The 13,442-nt window shown below is 34.3% G+C and overlaps 1 protein-coding gene and 1 long non-coding RNA gene across 5 annotated transcripts; one reads left to right on the forward strand and one right to left on the reverse strand.

Moving 5' to 3' along the window:
* Positions 1-2,070: 2,070 nt before the first annotated feature.
* LOC148611497 (uncharacterized) lies at positions 2,071-5,409 on the reverse strand. The gene is made up of 3 exons (XR_015924140.1): positions 5,287-5,409; positions 3,028-3,171; positions 2,071-2,738 (listed from the first exon to the last, which is right to left on the reverse strand). It is a non-coding gene; the product is annotated as an uncharacterized LOC148611497 (long non-coding RNA).
* LOC148611498 (uncharacterized) lies at positions 3,957-11,132 on the forward strand. 4 transcript variants are annotated; one of them, XM_088592095.1, is made up of 3 exons: positions 3,957-4,234; positions 7,939-8,124; positions 9,631-11,132. In XM_088592095.1, exons 1-3 carry the CDS (start codon positions 4,177-4,179, stop codon positions 11,046-11,048), a joined length of 1,662 nt encoding a protein of 553 aa, XP_088448221.1. In that variant the 5' UTR covers positions 3,957-4,176; the 3' UTR covers positions 11,049-11,132. The 4 variants fall into 4 exon arrangements, with proteins under 4 accessions (XP_088448221.1, XP_088448224.1, XP_088448223.1 ...); XM_088592098.1 differs by lacking the exon at positions 3,957-4,234 and adding an exon at positions 5,605-5,981; XM_088592097.1 differs by lacking the exon at positions 3,957-4,234 and adding an exon at positions 6,000-6,507.
* Positions 11,133-13,442: the final 2,310 nt, after the last annotated feature.

The raw sequence follows: 13,442 nt of genomic DNA on the forward strand, positions 1-13,442 counted from the left end.
AGTAATGACTTTTATCTTGTAGCAACATAACCTTTTGTAAAAACCTAATTGTAACAAGTCTAGCGTGATACAAAAAGGCTGCATAGTACGGCAAGCTCTGGCATAACGTTTGAGTTGGGATATGAAAAATCTATACGCAGGTGCTGTTGCAACAGATGAAAGGAAAGTTGACAATACGGAATGAAAATTCATCGTGTTTGTCGTATAGTTCGGTCAAAATGTTCTTTACCACCGATCTTTAAGTGTAGGTCAAGATACGAAGCTGACTTCACAGTATCTATAGTATCCTTTAGTTCTTCGGGGTAGATCAAATCTCCGGAAAAAGGGTTGTTTAATGATAATACGTCATCTATATAGCGGAAACTGAGTTTAAAGGATCTAGCTAAACGATGTTCCTTCTTTTGGGTCAGATCAGCTGTAAAATCAGCCTCATAAGAGTGAATGAATATGTCAGCAAGTAGAGGAGCACGATTTGTTCCCATTGGAAAGCCGACTGCTCGTTTCCACCACACTGGACAAGTATGTTCCAGCATTTTGAAAACATCTTCGGGATTTGGAATTATTTTTACGAAATAAGAGGAATCTCTATCAACTACATATTTGTATCTAGGTGTACTGTATTTTAATTGAGTATTGGGAATAGAAGTATAAAGAGTTGAAAATCATAGACTTTAATGCTACTTTATTTTGATAATAATCTTGAATTGAGGGTTTCCAAAAGATCTTTCGAATTTACCAGGATTCACATTGAATTAATATCACTACAGGAGTAACAAGTGACGTGGTAGGACCCTCACTGACAGCTGTCAGTGTTTTGATGGGACATTTTGCAGATCCAGCTATGCAAGGTTGTATGGATTCTTGTAGATAATCTAGTACATAGACGGTAGATCACAATCATCGTCTTTGATAGAGACCAAAAGAGGACAAAGATTTATGAATTTAACAATAAAACTCTAATAAAAGTATAGCAGTGCCTATGATATTGTTTTACAATATTTTATACCACAATAAACAGGCTTGGATTGATTTTTGAGGTTGTAACTTAAGCTATTTAAGAATACTGTGAAAATACTATTGTTCGTGGCGTATCAAATTTTCGTGGTTTTCGTGGGTGGTCCAAACCACGAAATTAGGTTCCCAACGAAAAGGAGAATTCGTTTGATTGTATACTGAAAACAGCAAACCCACGAATTCAGGAATCCACGAACTTGTGTTTCTTCCCTAATCCACGAATTAAAGTACTTTCACGGTAAGGGGCCAGAAACAAGTATTTTTATCCTTGATTTCTTGAGGGTAGCTTGTTTATTTCTGGTTTGAGTTTGAAAATTTTTTGTAGATGTCACATCAAAATCCTTGCTTGCATTTTTCAATTAGATTTCAAATATCTTTTACAGTTTTCAAATGATAAAGGAAGCCACACCCTAACAAATCATCTTTTTTCTTTTATTTTTGGTGTGTTTTCAAGTTTTTGTTTTAACATTCCTTATGAAAGTCCATGCCTACATGTTTCAATCAGATTTCAGATAATTCATACGGTTTTTGAGTTAATAGGTGCAATTTTTAAACTTTTTTTCTAATGGATGCCATATGAAATCCAAGTCTAAATACAAGAGCTTTAAGAAGTATGCTTACCAAATTAACCCTATTTTTGAGATAATGAAGTACAATGTGATTCATGAACGCACTTTAAAGCAGACCTTTATACTTATATAGAATTTCAAAATATTGTGCAATACTGTGTCCAAATGATTTGTTGTGTCCATAATGAACTGTAAGTCTCTAAATGTAATATTGTGTCCACACTTGCAGAGTTTAATTGTCTGTGGTTGTATCATGCTGCATTTGGCAAAGCTTTTTATTATAAGTTGGACACATTTTTGCATTGTAGGGTTTCACATTTTCTTTTCAATTTGTTTAATTGCTGAGGAGTTTTCTTCACTTTTTTTTATGTAATGACGAAAGTTATAACATTCACATTAGTTAATTAAAAGTATATTTGGAATTTACATGAGTAACTATATGTTTAAACAAAATGTTGAACTTGTCTGTATTACTATGTGCGTGCATCATAAATAAAACAGTGTTTATACACTGGTAAATTTAGTTACATCTTCCAGGGACAATATTCTTGGAGGATTTAGGGGGCAGGGATTTGATGTCAGATAAGAATTGGGTTTGTTGCATAAGCACAAATGTTTAGTTTTAATTCAGAAGCAACCGAAATCAATATTTCATTTTGAAAAAAAGCCTTGTAATTGGGAAAATATAGAATCATTATTATTCAACTTTGCAATGGAGGAGTAAAACATTCTTTTCATGAATTTGAAACATTTTAAAAGATCCCTCTCTCCTTGCTAATAAAATGGTCAATGCTTCAGAGATTGAACTAAGACAGATTAATTAATCATAAGGCATGTTCCATTTTACAAATCATTTTTGTGCATCAATGCCAAAAACATCATTCAATACAAAAAACATTGTGATTTTAGGATTTGAGAGTCAGCACAAATATTAGCCGTTTCAATTTGCCGATATACAAATGTACATGTACATGTATATATAACGTTTAATTGTTTGGTAAAACTGACACATCAGATGCCTCACTTAGCTCCAATACAACAGATATGTCCTTTTTTATGTCTTTGTTTGAAGTTGCAGATAGAGTGAGGATTGTGCAATTTATTATACTTTGAATAATTCCAACTTTTCTATAGTCCTCTCTAAAATCTAATCACCTGTAAAATTAAGTATGTTTTTTATGGTGTAATGTAAAAAAAAACTAATATAATGTGTGCCAACTCAAACAGTAACCCTTACAATAATGCCCTTTTCATGTAAAACATACGTTAATACATATTGGGAGGCAGCTAGCAGTACACTGTGGCTTTACTTTTATTAAAATATATAATAATTTACTAGTAATGTTACATGTTGTAATTGTCATTTTAGATATATCTACAAGACATTCATGTAGATTTCTAACTGTACTTCATACATTTCTTTATGTCACTATATACAACATACCATTCTGATATACAATGTGCCTCATCATATGCAACTAAACATATTTTTGTCCCGAATATGTTTCTGACAGGATTTCTCTCTAGTACTTTTTAATCACATATTCTGGTGATGCCAGGAGAATGGTAACATAACCTTCTTTGATACCTGAAGCAAAAATCAGTAAATTAAAAAGTTGTCATTTCTAGTGATCATGCTAAATGTACACAATTAAACAAAACTGTTTATGTACTTGAATCATTCATTGATTTCACGCAACATTTCCAATACATGGATATATTGCATTTTTGACAAGACACCCTCGCTTTTTTCTATTTCACATTCCTATTTCATTTGTTCGTGGTTAAACTGAAGAATTATTTTTCATCTAAATGCCAAATACAATACATATACCATCCAATTCATTTTGGGTTATGACTTCATAAATTTCATATGAAGAAATCTTATGGTTCCTTAGTTTCTGCACCTGTTTCTCTTTAAGATATATGTCAGCGGGTGTATAAATAGGCTGGTGTGCTGGGTTGCGCTAATGGAATAAAAAATATAAAGACCTCAGCCACCATTTTGATGGTGTCGCTTTTTCGAAAAAAAAATGCATGTCGCATAATATAGTTCAATTTTCGGAAATAAAATTGCGGGAACTGAATTATAAAGAGTAGGGGACAAGGGATATGACTAATGAAAAATTAAGTGAAACTTATTAAAACTTCTGTTGAAAGTCACATTGAAATATGCGTCCATCAATTTTACGACGATCTCTTTCGTTTTCCACCTCGATTCCAAATCTATCCACTGTCCCAATTCAGAATTGTCGACTCCATGTTGTTCCAGTATACATGCTTGTTTAGATACACAAAGTAGGCGGTATTTGTTGATCTCACGTGACCGTCTGTGCATGATGGAATCTTATTTGCATACGATCAAATCTCGCTTGCGTCACGCAGAGTTGGAAATCGAAAGTAAATGGCTGCTGACCCTTGGTTAAGGCTTTCAAACTTCTCTTTTGCCGAGATTTGATCACATCGTTCTGACCCCAAACCGACATATCAATATCCAAATAAAAAAGAGGAGGGTTGCAGGGTCAGAGGAAATTCGGACTACAACAGAAGCAGTCATTCTTTTTATCTTATCACAAGTGATGTTTTGAGCCAAATGAGTAGAGCCTCGGAGGCTGATTTTGGATGGAGAGAAGCACTTAAAACGCCTTTTGGTACGTTTGGTTCTTTTTGTATGTACGACACAAAGATTGTATTCATATGTGAGCATTTATATTAGGAATAGTCTTGAGATGATGACAAACAGTAGGGGTTCATAGAATCACCAAGGAGCGGGGGCAACAAAATCCTTGATAAACACATTTTAATGCATGAATTTACACACTACAAATACGCTATTTCCATTAATTATGCAAATTTATAAAGGGGGTGCTTGGATCCGCCTTTGACAAAGCCGATTATTACATTTCCTGTAGTCGATGCTAATTATATTTCCTTCTTTAATAATAAGGCAAAATTTTCTTCACTTATTGCAGTTTCAACATAAAGTTTTAGTATCGTTAGCTTTTTTTTGTTAGAATGGAAGTTGAATAATCATCGAGAGTTGCCTCGCGTTGGCCGAATATTGATTACCAAAACAACACAAAAAGAATACCCCCCTACACTGTAATTTGCCTACTTACCTACTTATTGTTTATTATTAGTAATGCAAAAAAGTCTTGTTTCCTGCTACCAGTAAGGAAAAAATAGGGTAGGTTTTGTAGTGGGAAAAATTCAAGAACATTTTAAATTGAGGTACAATGTAATGGGGAAACAATTTTTACATGAATTTTTAACAGTACTTGAGCCATAATGACCATAAAATGTTTGCACCAAAAATAGGGTAAGCAGGGTAGCAGGAAACAGATAATTTTTTTTACCCAAGAAAAACCAAACTTTATTCAAATCGCAAGTCTTAATCGTTTAAACTGAATTCCATGAAAAAAATACCATACTGACAGAGCACTAAGGTTGATGATTAGGGGGTTATGGGAAAAAAGGGTAATTAAAAGAACACAGATTCTAGTGGAAATCAAAAGAATGTAATCTAGGGACAAAGACAAAACATGGAAAACAGACACACAGCAAAGAACATGAAATAACCAAAATAATACATACAAAATAACAAAATACACCGGTAGGGTAAGAAAACATTAGAAACCCTATTACTTATTCCGTTATAAAATTTAATTTATGATGTAATTTTTTGTGCATAAGTAAGTCCTACCTTTAAGGTTCCTTTCCATTATAAAAAGTGCAGATGAAAACGGATTTCACAGTTGCAAGATGGAAAAAAGCTCTTCAAACAAAGTTCTAGTTAAATGATTTCTAACATGATAGGAAAGACAAAGGTTGACAAATATTTATTTGTTTACATCTAAACTAATATTTATTTGTAGACTATTTATTTAAAATTCGTCTTGTCCATTTGTTGCTAGACTAAAAACTACATTTTAAAACAGAACTAAACCTTGAGAGAAGTAGGTGTGCGTGACTCTTACCGCGTCGAACAGAACTTGGTATTTAGGTACTGATCGTCATGCAAGCTTAAGAATATAAAGCAAAGGACATCTTTACAAAGCGTGCATTACAGAGCTATGCTTTTAAGAAAAAAACTGTTTACGGCCGTTACTTTTGAATGAATATTAAAGAGTAAGATCGTGTTAATCATTTTATTGTGATGTCACTGCATACCACAGGCCTACCTTGAAACCCCATGCGTTGACATGTTCGCTTTATATTGATAAAATCTTCAATGGCTATGTGAAATATCAAGGTTAGATACAGCGGGATTATATTATAGGAGGCTTATAAACCCCGAGATAATAAATTCACAAAGATATCTGTTTGAATACTCTTAAGAGACATTTAAATGTGGACTAAGTCTATAAATAGGAAAAAATCGTTGACAAAAAAGGGAAGGTAAGTTCATTGTTAATTCTACATAGCGTTTCTGAAAGTTTCTAATACAAATTCTAATATCGTATTTTTTGTTGATTTACTGATATGCAAAAGAGTATACCGACATTCTTAAATAGTACGGCTGTATTCCGTTTTCACGTCAGTTTCGGTCTGCATTTACATGCGTGTCTATTCCATATGAAAACGTTGCGAATAAACCCTTTTTAACAACAATATTATTACTAAATTAAATCTCTGTCTCTTAAACCCTGATTATTATAATATCAAAGCAACATAGTTGTGCAGGATGAGTGATTTTAAAACAGACCTTGTCAAATCAATATTGATCGGAAGACTAATGTATTGAATAACATGTGATAAAGGAATTAACTACGACATGGAGGAAGAGCACTTAAAAAATATTGTGATATATCATGATACTAGCTTGTTTACATGTATTACTTTTTTTAAAGACGATTATATCATGCATCTACCATGGTTGTAATTCATACCATGTTTCCTAGGTTGCTATTATGCCAAATATAAGGTTAGTGATTGTACTTCTTTTAAATTACTCTAAACGATTTTGAATTGCTCTCACAAAAGCGACCACAGTCGTTTTTTTTAAACATGTAATATTGCGTTTAAGTGTATTTAAAAGTTTGTAGGCAAAGACGCATGGGTCTCTTGTAAAGAGGGTGGAGGCATCAACATATTTTTTTTGTGTTTCACAATAATTAAATTCCAGTATGTAAATTGGTTCATGATGCAAAAGTAACGTAATAATGTATAGCCACTTTGTTGAACATTTGAAGAAATCCAGTCTACTACTTGCAGACTGAAAGTTGCATGAGCTTTGATTTTACATGCTATCATAAGTACACAATTTAGTGAACATTTCATAGCACTTAATTATAGGATCTCGCCAACCTATAAATGTGCTATTTGAAGAAAATATCAACCTAAACCTGCAGTAAATTCTCACGTTTAATGTTATTTTTTAAACACTTAAGGAGGTAGTCCTAGGGTAAGGGACACATTGGAACGTTTGTATTCAGTATTTTACATCAATCTTAAGTAAGCATCTAATCAACTTGGATTGATTTTATTCTGCTTCTTGAGAGGTTTTGGTAAAATTGAGTATGATGCAAATATATCACTGATTTCATGAGTTATGTCCCTTACCCTGAGTCTACCTCCTTAAAAACAAATTATATTAAAGAAAAGCAGCTCCAAAACACCACTGTAAATAAATTGGATGTTACTTCCCTTTAGCATATTAAGATATTAAATTGATATTTTATTTTAAAAGTCTACGTGATCCAAGCTTAAAAATGAATGCACTTGTAGACTGATTCAAGTGTAAAGCTATACTTCCCTGGGGTAAATAGATCACGATGCAGACAAATGCACTAGATTTTGACCTTAGTGTGAAGACTTGTTAATAGGTATAAGGATTTTGACCTTTGCATCTGAAGTGTTTCCTTCCATTACATGTAACTAAGTACTACTGCAATGTGACATAAAGTAGACAAATACAATGTGAATGTGATATAATCATTGGAAATAAACCTAGAACTGTTAGCAAATAAAGAGAAGAACATCTCCCGCTTCATTTAAATGTAAATCCCGGAGTTGTATTATCACCCTCCATTATCCAACCTCAATATAAAGGTTCATCAAATTGTTGAACGGCTTGAAGGAGTTGCTCTTATATGTAAAATGGACAGAGGGATCGACGTGATAATTACAAACATTTACCTCACAGGTATTGAAGATTAATTAAGTAATTTTGATCTTAACGGTCATGCACTGATTTTTTGACGAATTATTACTGTCATCTAAATGTTTAATTGAACTAAAACAAGTATACAGTTATCTTTTTTTCAATTAACACATACACAAGTTATGATACAACGGTGACTCCACATGTTTAGGTATGAGTCTATACAGTAACATATTCAATTTTTTTTTACAGAAAAGCACAGTATGACAAGTACCAATCCTGCTAATTTTAAGCCTCACAAGACGCCTTTGCTTGACAGCATTCCAGTAGAGAAGCGATGTATTGCTGTACGAGTATTGTTTCTTGGATATCTAGACATACTGTGTCGATACAGCTACGAATATGTTGGACTTGTATCTCATAGTGTAAAGCTGCTTTGTAAGGTTTTAGAACATTTAACAATAATTTAATTTCACAAGTAACACACTTTCTGATTGGATAAAAAAAATTTGTCCATCATCTCGTATACAAATTTTGTTTATGACTGTGACGTCATCAACCTTTTTCAGAGGTTTACCCGTTGAATTATTAATTATTATTATTTGTATAGGGTCATACAAATAATCAAAGGAAACCAACAGTAGAAATCGTGTCTAGGCAAATTATGACAGAGCATTTCATATCATTCTACAGCCAATAATGGACTTCCCAGTATCATTTTATTGTCGATCAGTTGCACCAGTTTGCATGAACGGCCCTTATTATGATTACAGCACGAGGGCTAACTTAACGGGTGAAAGGGTACAGGTGTGCGGCCCCAAAAATGTTAACCCACCCCGTTCATATATTCTGACAATGAAATCAGACACCCATTCATATATATGTAATGCCTTTATGATATTAAGGATGATTCAATTGATGTCAAATCAATTACCATGTGTAAATATATAGGCTATAATTTGCAAATTTTTACCCCATCACATATACTGCAACTAAATTCGTACCCTTTTCATATATTACTAATCATAAAAAGTAGACCGATATGGGCCGCACGTCTGTACCTACCCATTGTACTTAAGTTATTGATTGTAGGGGTTTAACGTTCGAGCACAATATTTCAGTTATATTCAGACGATGAACATGAAATGGATGATAAAATGAACATGAAATGATGAAATGAAAAAAAAGGATGGGACACAAGGATAATAGTGTCGACAAATTTTGATTGCCACTAGAAAAAGGGAGGGGTGGGTAAGGTTGGGCAATTTAGCCTCTTGTGGAGGAGCGCAAAGGTTCCTACTCCTATCAAATACCACATCAGTGTTTTTTAACGTGCAAGGAACGTGGCATCTTTCCCAACACGGTGCACCACTATGGTTTGTGGTCCGGTTTTCCGTATTATAGCCTGACAAACCCAGCATGTAACACGCCAGGGGTACCCCATTCCACCACCTGGGGCACACATCCCAGTTGCTCTGTGGGCAGAGCGCCTAGCCCCCGGCTAGGTTCCTGAGCACTATTTAGTCGCCTTTTACGACAAGCTTAGCGCTGCTTCAGGCCTATTCTTTTAACACCCGGACCTGCACAGGGCGTACTTAAGTTACCCCCCCCCCCGTGGATTACAGGTCCTCCGTTAAAACTAAGTGTATGATAACAAGAATATACTAGGCTTACATCATTAATATTAGGAAATACATTTATAATTTCGAATTTAGTGCAATATTTCAAGACATGTATGAATATGGTTTACATGTAGAAACTGTGTGTAACGAAACCTTTTCAGTTTTAACATGTTTGTTTAAACTTGATTTGAAAAATAAACATATCTGTCGTAAATCACACTTACACAAGTGCAATATAGAGAATAGAAATGAAATAAAATGCAGTAGAACAAAAATTAACGTTCGACTAAATTTAATTAACTTTTACGTGTTGTCTTTCCAGGTTTCATATCATACATCCTCTCAGATGCACTACCATGGGATAAACTAAAGGAAGTCTTCAAATTCATCTTAATTTCATCCGATATGACAATTATGTGGCTATCCATTTCAACGGTCTTGACTCTTTCAGACCACACAGGATATATATGGTCAATGTTGACCTGGATAAATGCAATATTACAAGTTCCGCTAATGTTTGTTGTACTATTAGTCTGTGGGATAAATACACTGCCCCATATAGTTGGGTATTTGTATTTCGCATCTGTATTAGGTATGGTGCTTGATGTCGTGCCTGAGTGGTTAGCTGAAGAGCTAGCCTGTTTATCTGTGATGCTTGCTTTTGTAGGAATTATGTACGCCCGGAGGTTTGGGTATAATCCTATCACTGACAAGGTGTCGGCTGTCAAACGTTATCTTGAAGTTGAATACAGAAATCTTATGAAACGCCCAGATTATGAGTTTCCATCTTATCTTATACTAATGTGTGTTGTTGTTACTATATACAATATATGCGACGTTTCAAATGACGGTCAGTATTATCGACAATCATTTTATACGACCATTGGAATGTGCTGCAGCACGTTGATATCTTACAAAGCCGTTACCTCGTCATTTGTACGTATATCAAGTCACGTGATACAACAATGTCGCCAGATCTCTAATGTAGCGTCACGTGAAACGGATGCGTATGCAGATAAACTGGCATCGTATCAGTATTATATTATTTATTTGCTATTAATAGACATGCTATATCTTAATCTTGATCCATATCAAAGAGGAGTTATAGTTTCTAAACGTATACTATTTATTTTTGTTTTCTGCATTGGACATGTATCAACTATTTTAGTGATGTACTCCTTCCATGATGTCGCATTACGGACAAGTAAATATAAAATGGCAGGCTTACTTGTATGCTTGGCCTTGCTTAGCTTCTTTATAATGTTTGTTACACATTCGTTTTATTCTTTTATGGACATCGGTATATTGATTACGTTGACAAATCTAATCAACTATTCTTTGCTTTCGTCATCATGCGCGTTTGGCTTATTTATTTATACCATGCTTGAAAAAGGTTATGTTCGGTCGTTGACTCTGACTATGCTGAACACAAGAGTAATCACCGCTGCTTTAGTAGTCATCATCGATCTGTGTACATTATTTTTCGCATTTTGGATGGTGCTATTCGGATCATATCTTAAAATTGAACTATTGTGTTTATTTATGCTCTTTATGAATGTTGTTTGTTTGAGCTTTCTTCATGAAGGACTGTTGAAGCTTGGAAAATTGAGCCATAATAAGAAATGTATAGACAGTTTTAATGCTGATGTTGACGAAGTGAGGAAAAGTGATGACGAGATTAAAAAGTTTAGAAATAACACACGTGATTCATATTTAAATAGTGATAACCATCAAAATTAGTAGTGGTGGTTGAATCGACACTTACATGTTCTCTTGATCTTATTTATATATAGTTTTAAAATCGTAATAAAGCAATGTATTTGACTTGGAGTTCCGCAAATTAATTTTGAATTATAATGTTAAGAGTATGTAATACTAATTCAAAAAGGTTCATTTCATGTTTATTAAATTCAACCGTCGTGATTTAATAACCGAAATGGTTTGATTTTTTTTTATTTTACACCTTATACATGAGCCATGCCTCCATTCCCAATCGCCCCGTGCAGGTCCGGGTGTCAAAAGAATAGGCCTGAAGCAGCGCTAAGCTTGTCGTAAAAGGCGACTAAATAGTGCTCAGAAACCTAGCCGGGGGTTAGGCGCTCTGCCCACAGAGCAACTGGGATGTGTGCCCCAGGTGGTGGAATGGGGTACCCCTGGCATGTTACATGCTGGGGTTGTCAGGCTATAATACGGAAAATCTGACCGCAAACCATAGTGGTGCACCGTGTTGGGAAAGATGCCACGTTCCTCGCACGTTAAAGAACCCTGCTGTGGTATTCGATAGGAGGAGGAACCTTTGCGCTTCACCGTAGGAGGCTAAATTGCCCGACCTTACCCATTCCCCCTTTTTCTAGTGGCAATCAAAATTTGTCGACCCTGTTGTCCTTGTGACCCATCCTTTTTTTATCATTTCATGTTCATTTTATCATCCATTTCATGTTCATTGTCTGAATATAGCTGAAATATTGCTGCTCGGACGTTAAACCCCAACAAACAAACAAACAAACCATTCCCAATCCCCATTGGATAATCACCATACGGAGTCGGGGATTCCTCACAGCCTTTATATTAATTTATTATATAGATATGGTTGGGTTATCGAATGTTCCTGTGTAATAAATTCAGAGAACTATGATATGGAATGAATTATGTAATTTATATATCGAACTTTCAATCGCCATAACGTCACACCACTTGTCTCTCGTGATACAACTGTTATCTGACGTGACTGGCGGTTTGGAATTGTTAAAATAAGCCAATCATGAAATGTAAAATTTATTTGAAAATAGCAATAAATAGATGAAATAAAATTAAACATAAGAAAAACAATGTGGTCTGTCCCGTATTATTTATATAACAAATAGGATAATCAAGTGCTTAAATACTGGGTAACCAAATTATTATTTTTCTTTCCGAGAAGGTTAAAGTTGCATTAGCTGCCAAATTTGTTCAGTTTTGATTCTACTGAATTTTGCTGATTCAATGAAATAAGTTTGTAGTAATGCAATTGAATGTCGATAATACCTACATAATATTGTGAAAACAATGTTTTTTTTTAAGCAGAGAAGGTCGATAGGTCTGATCTAATTATTTTTCGCCATTACTTCCGAAGATTGCCGACAGGCCATTCACCAGGGTTAAAAATACTTTAACCTTGGTAAAAAAAATAACAATAACGGATACACAGGTAAGCACGTGTCTTGTTTTCATTTCATTTCATTTATTTCTTGATTTGTTTTCAAATAGGCCTAAATACTGACCATATTTTGAGCCGCATTATATCACAATACGTAAATTTCAAAAGGATCTTTGCGTTATATTCGAACTTTTATTCCTTTACGGCTTGAGTCCGTCGGTCTTCCTTGCCGTTGTATAACCACTTTCATTTTGCAATCAGATTTGCTATTAAAGAAGCGACCCTTACATCACATGCGCGGATTAAGGTCACATGCATATGAACTTATCTAGGTCGATTTTTTGTCTTGCAAGATAATAAATATATAGACACCTACTTCATATATTTTATGCATTTTATTTGTGGGTATCAAATGAAATTGTACAAGAAAAGTACAATTTAGTAGAAATAATTCAAAGTTAAATTTAAAAGAAACGAAAATTTACGAAAATGACAGCTAATGCAGCTTTAGGTAGCATCAGACACAGTATATGTACACAAATAACACATACACAAGACAAATACACAGTACACAGAACAATCAAGAATACATACATATTCACATTTATATGATACTTGCAATTTTTCGTAAAATGTATAATTGAACGTTACAGATAGACAATACCCCGCTAATTTTGGTCATATTAGGGTGTACCGAGTAGTAATCTGGAATAATGTGAGATCTTGAATTTTTTACCGTTGGCTTATTACACCGTAAGAATATATATTTAGTTTTCAACGTAGCTAATCACGTGGAATCCATATATATGGATATCAAAGGCATTAACAAAATATGGTTCTAACTTCTATATTCCCTACTTGCGGAGCTCGGGATGCAGCCATATTTTACCCTGTTTTTGCAGAGTTACCTCCCGTAAGAGCAGGTATAATTTCGAAGTCTCTCTAATCGATGTTCGTATTCGGGTGCAGAAAAAAGAGGTAATTCGAATGAAAATGGA

The sequence above is a fragment of the Perna viridis genome, chromosome 7, assembly GCF_037379345.1.
Source record: "Perna viridis isolate PV_CMFRI_1.1 ecotype Kerala chromosome 7, ASM3737934v1, whole genome shotgun sequence".
Lineage (NCBI taxonomy): Eukaryota > Metazoa > Mollusca > Bivalvia > Mytilida > Mytilidae > Perna > Perna viridis.